The 15,416-nt window shown below is 24.6% G+C and overlaps 1 protein-coding gene across 1 annotated transcript; it reads right to left on the bottom strand.

The window, feature by feature from the left end:
* Positions 1 to 1,392: 1,392 nt before the first annotated feature.
* Positions 1,393 to 14,714, bottom strand: LOC114132568 (structural maintenance of chromosomes protein 3-like). Its single transcript, XM_027998069.2, has 26 exons — positions 14,548 to 14,714; positions 10,701 to 10,776; positions 10,427 to 10,465; positions 10,226 to 10,365; positions 9,997 to 10,155; positions 9,819 to 9,930; positions 9,312 to 9,493; positions 8,994 to 9,239; positions 8,784 to 8,905; positions 8,586 to 8,693; positions 8,362 to 8,467; positions 8,142 to 8,245; positions 7,934 to 8,033; positions 7,700 to 7,863; positions 7,323 to 7,464; positions 7,087 to 7,245; positions 6,767 to 6,978; positions 6,378 to 6,540; positions 5,685 to 5,870; positions 5,467 to 5,610; positions 4,810 to 5,025; positions 4,602 to 4,738; positions 4,354 to 4,540; positions 3,388 to 3,570; positions 3,052 to 3,192; positions 1,393 to 2,982 (listed from the first exon to the last, which is right to left on the bottom strand). Exons 1-26 carry the CDS (start codon positions 14,560 to 14,562, stop codon positions 2,911 to 2,913), a joined length of 3,615 nt encoding a protein of 1,204 aa, XP_027853870.1. The 5' UTR covers positions 14,563 to 14,714; the 3' UTR covers positions 1,393 to 2,910.
* Positions 14,715 to 15,416: the final 702 nt, after the last annotated feature.

The following is a 15,416-nucleotide window of genomic DNA, read 5'->3' on the forward strand; positions in this document are numbered from 1 at the left end:
ATAATTTATTAAACTATACTATATTTAAATACATTTAGTAAATCAATTTTATTGGATACATCATACATCAAATTATCAATCTAGTCAGGAACTTTTAATTGAACTTCCAGAACATAATTTGTCTTGTACTAGTTTGACTGAAACATTCAATACGGACGAAATCATGGCACATAATTTAGAAATTGAAAATTCGAATTCTAACAATAGGTACTATTATTTGTAAGTAAATAGACGTTTTTTTGAAAAAAAAAAACAAAATGAAGTACTTACATATTGCGATATTAATTTTTTTTTATAGTTAACTTGAAGGACATAGAATAGTCGATATTAGGTAATTATGTCTTTGAGAAAATATTAAGTATTCGTCATGACAAATTTGACTGTTCTTTCTTGGATATGGTATTCCAGTATGAGTGTCGGAGAGGATATACATTTACATTTATATGTAAAATGTTTAAATGTGTAATTTAGAAACTACTATAGATTCAGTTTAGTCAAATTCTTTAGGAATAAATACAGATATTGTTGATGGCAGTTTGGCTATTGCCTATTGGTAACACATAGAATATATTATTTAAATTTTACTTATATTATACTGACATGTGACATATAGTTTAATTGTACATTGTAGCATTTTAAATTATATAGGAATTGGCCATGCATAATTAAGCGAACTCTCAGCTGCAATCGAATTACCAATTAATATATCATCTACGTCTTATAGCAACGATCTTTCGGAGCTTAGTGATAATGTAAAAGACTCAGCCTTTGAAGAGATGATATAAAAGTAGGTAATGAAGAGCGGCAATTCGCAATAGACAATAATAATTTAGACACAGATGGTATGTCCATGTGTACTGTAATTATTTCAGATGGTATTACTAATACTGGTATAAGTGATACGAGTGGCGATGGCGCCGACTTGCATTTCATTAGGTTGGGCAAAGTATAAAAATTTGTTACCACCACCCACTAAGTTAGAGCAAAATAATGACCAGCCACATAACGCCCGACCGTCGGGTACTATAAGGTTAGGTTAGCATTAAATAATTTAATATAGAAATAAAGCCAGGTTCGAAAGAGACCAATAATTAATAATCAAATTCAATTTTCAAAGTATTTATGTATTTATACTTGAGGTAAATAAATGACAAGTATGATTCATAACAACATAACTTATTCCTAAAATTTGTCATAGCAGGTAGTATAGCCATTAATAGAAGATAAGTTGGCTGCAAAATAGAACAGTGAAAAGCAACAAGTAGATACTTACTTATTTACATGTCCTATATGAACCAGTTTAAAACAATTTGGTACTTAAATTTTATGAACCATATTAGATAACCATTTAAACAAAATATACTTAGAACGAAAAAATAACAAATCCACACATAGTTTTATCAATTTAAGTATATTTTATAAGTTATCATACATTATGCAAATGTGCATGCATTAATTTAATAAACAAAACAAGATTGTTTTAATAACAAAAATTATAAAAACAAGTTCGTAAAGTAAATTTAAAGTACATGGTTTCATATTATTATTATAGAAATAAAAATAGTTGATTTAAATATTGTAAAATTGATTACAAATAATTGTTTAACCATAGTTTTTTTTAAAAATATTTTAAAAACAAAACTATTAACCTAATCAAGCAAGTAAATCAAATGTCGTCAGTTTTGTATTTAAACCAGGTCTATTAATCTTAAAAAAATATAATACACCAACTTATAAATATTAGTTAAGTAATAAATAAAATACAAAACATATTATGATAATTGTATAAATTAGAAGTAAATTCTATTAACAAGAATCTAGTATAACATTGTAATAAAAACAAATTTTTGAATTTTTTTACTTCATTGCTTAACACAGACAAAAAATCAAAACGAAAAAATTGAATATTAAATACATTTGAATAATGCTTATTATTGAAAAAAAAACACACTTGTATAAAATAGTTGTATAAATAGTGCTCAGCCGATATTTATTAAATATTATCAAAAAAATTATAGTCATTATTTTTTTGTTAATCATAATGTGCATTGTTATAGTACTATCAATTGTTATTTTAAAACTACAACAAAACAATTAATGAGTTGTTGCTATATATTCTACCATAAAATAATGTAGAAATATCTACTTATAATATTATAAAATGTTAAAAGACTCTAATTATTTTCTTTCTAGTTGTTTCCTCAACAAAATTCAATGTTTTGCAGTATAATGCTCAAAATACAAATTAATATATTTTTGAATAATAATATCAAATGTATGATATCAACCATTCTTCAAGTATACATTTAAATCTTATACATTGTAATTAAATGTAATCAAATAAATCAAAAAAGTTTAAAATAATACATTATACTCATTTTTTTTTTTAAAGTATTATAAAATTAAGTGTTAATTAAACATATTTATAAGCTAATATTTGGTGAAAAAATTTTACGATGTACAAAAACAGATATTTAAATATAATTCACTTTTGAGAAAAAATAAATGAGTATTGTGGAATGTAAACATTTATACTTAAAAATACTAAATAAACTTATCTCTATTTTTTAAGTATACACTTTATAATTTACTGTTACTTTTAAAAATAATTTATAGTATCTTAAATGAATTTAAATATATAAATAAATACCATATTTCATATCATATGTATAGTAAATATATATGTATATATATATATACACACACATACACATACACAAATATTAGTTGTATAAATTATTGAAGAAAAAAAAGGTTTTATACAATAGAAATCTTATTTATGATCTCATTGATAGGAAAATAGTGATTAAATATAAAGCCAAACATAATTCTGCTAACTTATTGAATATGTAAACTTAATAGCTATTTACAGTCTCTGGTCGTTATTCAAATAATCGTAACCAAAAATAATTATCCATGAGTTGTGTCATCTTCAACAAAATCATACGCAACGTCTCTTGTAACACATTCTACATGACTCACCTGAAAAGTTTTTTTCATTTTTAAAAGATTAAATAACAGTAAATTTGAATATTATAGTTGTTATTATACCTTATTACGGAATTTAACTCCATAAAATTTATGAGCATTGAATAATAATTCAGGTCTGAATGTAGTTGTAATGAATTGGGCATGATCAGACATTTCATGAATCATGTCAGCAACAGCTTTCCTATGTTGAGGATCTAGTGCCTAAACCAGTTAAAATACTAATTAGTAGATATCATATGTTGATAAAAAAATATAATTTATATGTTATAAAGAACTAATACTATTGATAAAATGTGTACATTGTATATACTAGAACACCAATATATTATTAGACATTTTAATATTAAAGTTTATGTTATATATGTTATAATTCTTGCAAATATTATAGTTCTATACCTGATCAATTTCATCAAAAAGATAAAATGGAGCTGGATCACATTTTTGAATAGCAAATATCAATCCAAGTGCGACTAATGATTTTTGACCACCGGATAATTGATTCATTTCACGCATCTCACTTCCTTGGCCAGCAAATGACACTTTAATCATAACTCCTGAATAGTTATCTATATTATCTTCCTAAATATAAAAACAAAAAACACTTTATTATATATTATCAAATTTATACAAATAACAATTAATGTATAAATGTTACTGTAATGTTTGTTGTATGGAGAAATTCCTAAATAAATAATCTATTATTAGATAGATTTAATAATATATATTTGTATAAAAACTATAATTTAAATAAATGATGGCAATGACATTATCATGAACATTTAGATTAAGTGATATTATTTATTATAACAAGAGATCAACTTTTATGTCATATTAAATTGCACAAATAGACAATATTTTGATAGCTACACTTTTTTTCAGTATACTTTATTTTGCATTTTTATACTTAACCCTTATTTTCTACTTTTTTGATTACATAGATTGATTAGAAATAGGAATTTGTCTCAACAAAATGTGTTGGTTAGTTTTAAGTTTCTCAATGAATTTAAATTTTTGTTTTTGAATGCTTAAGATTAAGTTGGAATTTATTTTTAGTATATAATTGATTGATGATCAATGACATCTTTGGTAATCAATTTATAAAAAGGTTGAGACTTTTATTAAACGATCAATTTTAGAAAATTATCATCCAGTACAATAATCTAATATTTTACAGATAAGAATAGCATATTATAATTGTAATCTTCCTATAATTTCCACTTTTAATATTTACCAATACCACTCAATAAATTTCAACATTTACAAGTTTATGATTACATAGAGAACAATACTAAACTACTTGCTAATTAATTCAACTGCAGACATTCACAGTAACATGTATATAATATATTTTATAATTCCTACATCGCCAACAATAGGTGTAGCAGACTCTTCACCACCAGCCGATTTCATTACTAATTGAGCAAATCCACCTGGTACAAGTTTGCTAAATACTTGGGTAAAATACATTGATACTTGTTTAAATGTAAAGAGGATAGCATCACATTTCCTTTGTTCCAATACGTTCATCAATTCTTCAATTTTTTGATGTCTAATTAAAAATTAATATAATGTAATATGTATATGTGAAAAGTTATAATAATTTAATATACCCTCGATCAAGTTCTTGTTTTCTGGATACCAATTTTTCTTTTTGTTCTGAAAAACTAATAAATTGGTCTAAAGCTTTCTTGTTAACATGACCATAACGTTTAATATTACTGTTAGCTTTCTCAAGTTCTTTAAACAACTGAAAAATAAAATAAAAAATGAGAGGTTATCTATTAACATGTAAAAAACATTTAATACAACAATGCTCACGTTTTTAGACGAATAAGACATATATTTTGTAATGAGTTCGGTATTAGGAAGCGCTCCTAGGTCACTAATTTTTGCTTGACATTCATCCAATTTTTGCCTTAACATATTTTGTTTTGTTGATACCTTAGTAAGATCTTTAGACTCATTGTCTAATTTATCCTGAGCTTCTTTTTCTAATGCTTTCCACTTTTCTAATTCTTCTTGACAAATTTTTTGCTAGATTATAACAGATAACTTAAGTTGAAAAGCTGACTACGAATATTATTTATTTATTTAATATACAACAAGTAAGCTCCTAAATATACAAAGTACATAATTTAAATAGTTCTAAATATAATAGTTGCATAAATAAATTTTTGTTAAATAAAATATGTAAGAAATTATAGATGAAATAGTTAAGTTACTATTATTATAATTTAGGTATTTCAATTAAATGATTATAAAAGTTATAACATCATTAAAATTCTAATGCTTCACATAATATTAATTAATTTAATGATTCATTAAGTTGAATAGAATGATGAATGATCATGGACCACTAAACCATGATTGTTTATGCAGCTTGGCTAGTTAATATCTTCCAAAAAGATATTATTATTACTATTTTTAAAATTAATAAGAGAGAATATACATTTAAAATATAATAAACCACAATACCTTTCTTACGGCTTCTTGTACTCTTTTATCATCAATTTTGATATCAGCATTCAATGCCTCTAGTTTTTTTTGAACAGTCTGTACTTCCATTTTATTATTTTCTAATGTCCGTTTTCGTTCTTCGACAGATATTTCTTGCAATGCCTTAAAAAAAAAAAAAAAAATATGTGATATTTAAAAAAAATAGTGAATAATGATATAATTATGTGTTAACACACCTGCATTAGTTCATCTCTACGACGAATCAAATTGTTTGTTAACAAATTTTCAAGTTTGTTTTTGTCTGCTTCCAATTTCATACGAGTAGAAAAAGCAGTTTTATTTTCCATAGTTAATGAACGAATATCATCGTTTAATTTATCCATTTCTCTTTGATCAGTAACAGAAAGTTGAGCCATAAGTTCCTAATAGATTAAAACATTAAAATCAAAAATTTATATTAAAATAATAAATTGTTTAAGTTTATTTAATTATTATTATTACTATTATATTCATATGAGTATTAAATTAAAAACTGTACTGCAAATAAAAATTTAAAATTATTTCTTAATAGAAGTCAATAGTAATTATTGTTAACATTATATTTTAAAATCATATTCATTATTAATCATTCAAAACCATGAACATATTTCATAGAAAAAGAATGCTAAGATTAACTAATGACCTAGATGTCAATGTATTCATAACGATTAATAAAAAAAAGAAAAAGATTGCAAGATTGTAAAATAAAGAAATAAAATAGAATTAATAAATCTACAGAATTCTTAACTAAATACTGAATGAAATTTACTTATTTTATAAATAAAAAAATCATACAATGGATAAATAGAATAATCAAAGAATAAAGTAGTAAAAAAGAGTCTGTTTTAAAGTCATAGTAAACTAAATAATATATAAATGAAAATTAGTACCTGATGAAGTTCTGATTCTAATCCACTGCGAGTAGTTTGCATGGCTTCTAAATTTGACGCTGCTTGTATTAACAACCTTTCTTTGGTAGCTCGGTATCTCTCAATTCCAACAAGTTCTTCTTTCATAAGTCTTATGTCTCCTTTCAATTTGTCAAAATTACCCCTAGAATATTAAATGCCATAAATTTATAAAATATAATACAACTTTTAAATTAAATGCAATTTAATTAATTCAATAAAATGTAAATTTTTTAACTGCTTGAAGGTTTTATAAAAATTCAAAAGGTCTAGATATAAAAATAAAGTTTTTATTTAAAAAAAAAACTGAATGAATTTTGTCAACCGATTACTTATTACTAGAATATTTTTATTAATAACTTAATACATACTTAGATTTACTATTTTTTGTTTCAGTCTTTTGCATGTCAGACATTACTACATTCACATTGACTTCAACTTCATTCAATTGCGTTTTTAATACAGCAAGTACTTCTTCTGCTTCTTTTATTTGGCTCATTGAATCATTTCGTTGTTTTTGAATTTCCAACTTAGAACGCATATTTTTAAAATATCCTCCTGTTAATGTTCCACTTGAAGAAACCTTTACGTAGAGAAAACAAATTGTTAGAGAAATACACTTGAAATAATTTTTAATTTGATAAAATCAATAAAAATTGATTATACAGTAATACATATAAAATTTATTCACCTGATCACCATCAATTGTAATACAATCAAGCATACTCTGTTTAGATATTGTAGTAGCAATTTCTAAATTTCGACAAATTAATGTTTTGCCAAATATAAAGCGCATTGCTTTATCTAAGTGAGGTTCATAAGTCAGTTTACTAACCATTGGAAGGGCATCCTAAAAAAATTAAAACTATAATTAAAAATTTGTTTTCTTTAAAAAATATGAATTATATAAGATGTTTTTTTATTAACCTTGGATTGTGGATATCTTATATCTCTTACAGTCAATCTGTTTAAAGGCATGAATGTAACTTCACCGGGTAAATTTTGATTATTTATTTCTTTCAAGATTTGTGTACCAATTCTATCAGATTCCACAATATGGAAGAACATTCTAAAAATAATGTTAATTCATATCAAGTAATTAAATAATATTAATAGTCAAAGGAAGCAGTGTAACACGCCTTCTATTTATTCATTTAAATCATTCAAATGTAATAAATGAATAAGATATTTACTTATGTCAATACATATAAAATTAACATATTAAATACCTACAAAGCAAAGATGCCTAATAAAATTAATTAAAAATTTATTTTATAATAAAAAACAATTTATATTTTTATTACCTTCCACCTGCAGTAACTTCTACTGCTGTTTGAATACTCTGGTCACATCCAAAATTTTCAATTACTTGTCCATAGTATTGAGAAGCAAGGTCAAGATGAACTCCACCTTTTTCTTTAAATACGTCTAGTACTTTACGAACACTGTCTCTTCCATTTAAAATTGCCTAAAGAAAATTACAAATTAATGAATACACATACATACATCTTTTTCTGATATAAAATATATAATATTACTTTTCCAGCCATACTGCGGAGTGCTTGATCAGACTTTGCCAACTCTTCTTTAAGTGATGACAAACTATGTTGTATGGTATTTTCTTTACGCCACAACTCACTAATCACATATTAATTTAAAAAAATTATTTCTATACTTAAATTAATTTAAAAAGTATAAAATATTGATAAAAATGTGATAAGTTAATATAAGTAAGTTTAAACTTACTTTCTCTGACTTTGATGTTGGTCTTTTGCTTTTTTCAATTCATAATATTTTTTATTGTATTCATCAATAGCAACTCTTTGTTTTTCCAATTCAATAGAGTTCATCTAAACAGTATTAGATTTTATAGTAAGATATAATAAGTTCATAAATTTAAGATGTATTATTTATGCACTGACACTTAAATTATATTTATTTTATTAAAAGAAAATTCTCGAAATACCTGAATTTGATGTTCTAATTCACGCTGTCGTTCTCCATCTCTTTTCAAATCATCAGTTAATTTGTCCTTATGTTCATTCTTATCTTTTATTTGTTTATTTAAAGACCTACAAAATTAAAATTAAAAAGATTTTAAAAACTAATCAAACAGAATTTTTTATTAAATCTTAAAGTTATAGGTATTAACTTTCAGGATAAAATTTAATGTTTACAAAATTAAATTACTTAAGTTCTTTTTGAATCCATTTGTCACGATCTTCTTTTGATGTAAATTGACTTCCTCTTCCTTGTTTAGCATACAGTTCTTTTCTTTTTTGTTCTTTTAAAGCAAGTCTGAAATAATGCAATTATGTTAATAATATAACAAGTAGCAAGTATAAACTTTTAATTTATAAATATATTAAAAAGTATAATTATTCTTACTCCCGAGTGCAATCTTCTTCTTTCTTTTTTTGAGCTTCATATTTTGGTTTTAACTCTTGAAGTTCTGATTCTTTAGCTTTAATGGTATCTTGAAGTTTTTTCAATTCTTTTTCTGCTCTTTCCTAAAATATATACAACAGTTATATATTTAGGTACATAAAAATATTTAAATATTTGTTAAGGCTGTTAACTTATTTTTTATAATCTTACTTTAGAATTATTATCTCCATCTACTTCATCTGTTAAATCTTTGATGGTAAAATCTAATTTTGTTTTTTGTTTAATTAACTCCTGTTGTTCTAAACTTAAAGTTTCTTTTTCTTCTTTAGCAGCATGTACTTCTCGTTTAGCATCTCGTAACTGTTTGGCTGCTTTCTTTGCTTGATCAGCAGCATCTTTAACTTTAGAAGCAAGTCGTTTTTGTTCTTCATCAAAATTATTTATTTTTCCATCCAACTACACAAATAATATTTGATTTAATTTTATATCTATTAATATAATAACACGACATTTAAAATGAATATTTACTTCTTCCAATTTTCGTTTAGTGTCTTTTAATTCACGATCATGAATACAAAATTCTAATGTCCTTCTTTTTTTATCCCAAACTTGATATTCTTTTAATTCTTCTTTTTCTTCTTCGAGAGTTTGTAATCGCTCTTCAATTGTTTTAATAAACTCAACAATTTTTTCCAGTTTAGTTTGAGTATCTAAAATGTAATTCAATTAATTATTAAAGAATAATTATGAATGAAATAGATATTAAAATAAATTAACGATTTTACATCCTTTTTATACCTTCTTAGTGACATACTACTTTTTGGGGACTAGTCCTATCTCACATGTCTAGATATCAAAGATGGTTGTTGGTAATTAAACAAGTCTAGTTATCCAAAAAGCTGCAAAAATGACTCATGGCTACTTTAGAATCAAACCCAGGACAGCATACACCAGAAAATTAGTTCAGAAACACGAGCCATAATAACCCCCTACCCCCTGAATAAAATTAATTTACTTAAGAAAAATGTATATTACCTTTTAGTATATCAATCGATTCTTCTTTTCTTTCATCATAGACTCTGGTACCAGCAACTTCTCTCAAAAGTTTTAATCTGTGAGAATCTGGTGCTGTAGCCATTTGGTTAATCTGTTATAAATATAGAAATTACTAATGTTATATTAAGTTGAAGTATAAAAATTATAGTGATAATACCTTTCCTTGTTTAACAATATAATATGGATTGGAGTGAGAAAATCCAGCTGACTCTAATAAGTTAGTAACATCTGATCTAGGCACCATTTTTTTATTTAGAAAGTACTGATCTTTTTTGGCACCAATTACTCGTCTTAAAATAACTTCTTCCTTTTCAATCTAAAATAAATGATAAAACAATAAATTATTTAAATTGTATTTGAATAAGATAATACAATTTTCAACATACTGGTAAACGATTATCAGTATTATCAAAGATAATTTCTACATAAGCTGTAACAACTCTTGGACCAGTGCCTTCATGAAGTAATGCTTGTCTTTGCTCAGGACGAAGATGTGAAAACTCATCACTAAGTACGAATTGTATAGCTAAAATTAACAAAATATATTAAATAATAATCAAGATATCAGTGCTAAGCAAATGATTTACCATAAAAGAAATTGCTTTTTCCAGATCCATTACGGCCAACTAAAAATTAAAATATTATTCATTTTTTAAAAGTAAGAAATAATAACTTAATATTAAAAAAACATAAGATGCTTAGTAGACTATATATTTTATACATTTATTATAAACACAATAACAAAACTAATAATTAACTAGTTTTAGATTAAATATTTAATACAATGTAAAAATGGCCCTTAGTTTTAAATTAATCATAAAAACATATCATTATAAATAGTAATGCATGTTGTATACATACCAACAACATTATGTCTCTTGTCAAATGGTTCAACTACAGTTTGCTCCCTATAGCTTTTAAAACCATGTATTATAACCTAAAATTATAAAAAATATGTTATATATTATATAATGTTAATAACAATAATTAATTTTATAATTTATAATATCAAAAACAAAATAATTTGAGTAACACATATTAGTGTATTACTAAATAAAATTATAAAAGACAATAAATAATAGTTAATAGGTTAGGATTTACATGTAATAAAAAATTTATACCTATTACGAATCCTATTTTATGAATTTAAGGCCTGAATACACCAAAATTTAAGTTCTTTTAATTATTGTAAGCTAAGCTTATGAAAAATCTTGTATTAAAATTTCAACTCTTAGCTACTTATGCAAATTTTTTTATGAACTATACCTACAAAATAATTCACAAACATTCATAATTTTGACAAATTTTTGTCAATATTTGAACTTCAAATGCTAATAAAAAAAAATTGTGCCTATATATTCTTATAATTTTTAAATCACTATAACAGTAACTTATGAAAAATTTTGTATTAAATTTTCAAGTATTTTTATAGGGCTAAAAAAATTTTATCAACACTTCAAAAAAAAATTTTCAGAAAAATTGAAAATTTCAGTTGTCTATAAATAGCTCAAAAAAAAAAATCAAAATATTTTGAAAATTAAATCATGTAAAGAAAATGCCGATCTAAATAGCTGGTGAAATTTTCAAGTACCTACGACTTATACTTTTTGAATAATAACAAATATTTAAAGTCGTTTGATGATGAATTGTTATCGTTATGCTATTTCATAAATAATTAAAATTCAAACGCACTTAAAATTTTTCCTACAATGATGCTTCGAGTTTTCTTTATAGATACTTCAAAGAAAATTTAAGGAAAACTTAGTGTTGTATTTTTAATCCTTAGTTATTAACACAACATTTTTTATGATTTTTCAACTTCAAAATTACTAGCAAATTTTTGTGATTTTAACATATTTCATAAAAATTTTAACTATTAACGCTTATAAAAAAAGAATTGTGACTAACGATTTTTAATTTTTTTTAGCTACAATAAGAACAACTTATAAGGAACCTTGTATTGAATTTTCAAGTTTTTTTAGACATCTAAAATTTGTTTATCGACACTTCAAAAAAAAATTCTCATAAAAATTGAAAATTTCAGTGGTCTATAAATAACTCAAAAAAAGTCAAAATTGTTTGAAAATTTAACTGTATATAGATAATACTAACATAAACATTTGGTGAAAATTTCAAGTATTAACAGTTATTATTTTTTGAGTTACACTAAAATAAAATTATCGATTTGTCAAAAACTGATTTTGCGTAAAAATTCCTGTTTTTCTGTTACTTTTTTAGGGTTTTTCCTGACGCTTTTGAAAACTATTAGACATTTTTTACTTTTGACCCCCCCCCCCCCCCAAAGTACTAACTAGATTCACTTCTCTATCAGAAACGGGGCTGAGTTTAAAGATCGAAGCACTTTTACTGTTCAACCTAAACGTGATGACAGACACACAAAAAAAAAAAGAATACACACATCATTGTAAAATCAATATATTCATTACTTCGTTCAGAATCTAAAATTAAAAATGAGAAATGTTATCTTTTTGGTTAGGAAATTAATATTAATTGATCACATTGTCTTAGCCTAAAACTATCAATTCTAATTCAATAAAAATATTGAAAAATGTTATGATTAAACTTTAAAGCCATTCATGAAATTGGATTATAAAAATATAAAGGGTTGAAATAATATTATAATAATAAATAATAAATATTATTCTCAAACATTTAGGTAAATAGTGAAATAAAATTATAATTTAGATAAAAATAGCCAGTTTGATATGAAACTTAATAACATCCTAAATTTTATCTTAAATTGAAGTACAGTGGATTCCACCTAATGTGGGCACCAGCGTAATATGGGTAAAATGGTCTGGTCCCGACACAAATGTATTTAACAAATGTTAAAAAAAACCGTAGAATATGGGCACTTTTCGGTTTATGTGGGCAATTTTGATTTTATCATAGCGTTATAATGGACACATCACATATAATATGAATTTAAAAACGACTAATATATTCAGGTTTTGTCTGATGTATGAGATAGTGTTTATAGAAAGTAATAAAAGCATAACCATTTAAATTTGAATGTTTAATTACACTCCTTTCTCCTAAGAATAGTAATTTTATTTAGAATGCTATATTTAGTTTTATAATATTTTTTATATTATTATATTATTATTTATATTATTTATTTTATATTATTCACATGTGCAAAATAACAACTTTTTTGATTTTATAAATTTTTGTGTTTTTGAACTAATTTCGGTTTTTATGGGCAATCGCTTAATATGGGCAAATAGGGCTGGTCCCAACGTGCCCACATTTAGCGGAATCCAATGTACTTTTAAAAATTATTTTTTTATATATTGATTAAGTACCTATGATAAGCTAAAATTGTATTCTTGGAAATCTATTTTATAGATTTTGCTCCTATTATTTGTAAAATTTGAGTACAGTTGGGTCTTGGTAAATATGTCATTCTAGTTTCCTCAGTAATTCAGCATATTTTTACTACATTACGTTATAATATTATTTTTAGATTATTAAGTTCAATATATTTTTATCTTCCAATAATAATGTTGGAATTTCAACAAAAATTATTAACTTAGAGATAATTATTATATTGATCTGCATAATTCAATAAAAGTGTAATGAAAATAATTTAAATTTGTACACAATTTGTTTCAATATTTAGTTTTTTCAAAAAATAAATTTTTGATAATCTAACAGTATTATGATCCCTTATGGGTCAGATTATTAAAATTCTGCTGTAGTGGATTTATAAAATAAATATTTGTAACAGTATTGAATATCAGAACACCTATTTCTAATAAATATTAATATTTTAGAATTCAAAATAACAAACCTTTTAATCTCATTAACGAATTAATTCAATTCACTCATTACATATATTTGTAAAAGCTGAGTTAAAACATCAACAGTTCATTAATTAACAATAAATTAACCTTAAATAAAAAGGGTTCATTAAAGGCAATGTTATTGAAATAAAAACAGTAAGAATTTTAAACACAGTCTTGTTAAAATCTAGATGGGGATTAACATTAATTCGGTTTATATTAAAAAAAATTGAGGTATTGAGGTTTTAATAATAATTTGAGGTCTATAATAATCCTATATACAAAATACCATTATTTTACAATAAGAGTGTACGTTCAATATTTCTTTGTACATTAATACATTATAAATACAATATTATTTTAAAATTAAACTAAATATGTTATCGGTAAAATTATATCAAATTCCATAGGTTTGTCAGCTAAACAACAACATTTTTAACTAACACTTTCAATAGATTGTTTACACTAAAAAGTAAAGAAATGGTAAATGATAAAGTAAAATAAAGTAAAATTATGTTGTTCGGTTGAAATAATGTTGAAATAGGTACAACTATTTGATAGATATCGAATAGGAAAATACTGATAAGATTTTTCAGCATATTTTATGCATAATATTAAATATACACCAAATGTAAACAGATATTATTCTACAAAGAACCGTGTGTTAAAGCTAAGTTAAAACATGTTAATAATAACTAATAACCATGTATTCGATTACATTTTATATTATTCTTTAGTTATTGATCACTACTTTAAAGTAACTACAACATTCTAGACAAATTAATAGCGTTTCAACAGTATTGATTGTTCAAAATATAAAAAAGCCAAGGGATAATGTTTAAACGCAATCGTGTGTAACACACGAGAATAAACAAAACGGCATTATTGTAATGTGCACTGACCTGTTTGATATGCATTTTTCGATGCTAATGCGTCACGCTGAAACGTTTAGTTCTTTTGGGCTAGCTTGGTTCCCGAAAAAAACATAATAAGTTCACTTCGCGTTTATTTTATTTAAAATAATAATAATAATAATAATGAAACATAATCGAGTAAACAAAAATCAAAATGGGACCCTTGTAGAAACTATTACTATTATTAGTGATAAAAATGACGCGGTGTAGTGATGGAGGAAATGGGTATTGAACCTCCATGCAAACAACGACAATAACCATAAACGTCGTATGTCCAACTTACAATTCGAAATCTGTTGGCATTTAGACTAAAGGTATTTTATATTATTATGCTTTATGCCTATTGTAACTGCAGTACTTCCTACTCTGTATACTGTTATAGATTTGTATTATTATGTCTTCTCTCGGTCATCCGTGTCTACATGGCATTACGGTAATTCGATATTATACAAATTAGATACTCAATTTTCGCGGTTTCCGATTACGTAGGTACATCGGTAGGTTTAATCGGTATTATAACCGTATTGAATGATCGTTGTGGAAGTTTGATCTCGAAAAATGCAAAATCATAATAATATTTGACAAAGTTTTTAAATGTATTTAGTATTGATTGAATTACAAAATAATATTGGCTAATAATAATAAACATGGAGGATTGGGGTATTGCAGGGTATTATAAGTTTATTGTTTATATTAGACCTGAGTACCCGACTGAGAACCAATTATTGCACGCCTCGTGCGGCGCATTTTATCTTTTTTGCCTTTTGGTTATGGATATACGATTGCCGGATTGCGTACTGTTGCGGAATAACAAAGAGCATAATTTTAACTTATTCGAAAGCAACACGATTAGGCGC

This window comes from Aphis gossypii, chromosome X (assembly GCF_020184175.1).
Source record: "Aphis gossypii isolate Hap1 chromosome X, ASM2018417v2, whole genome shotgun sequence".
NCBI lineage: Eukaryota > Metazoa > Arthropoda > Insecta > Hemiptera > Aphididae > Aphis > Aphis gossypii.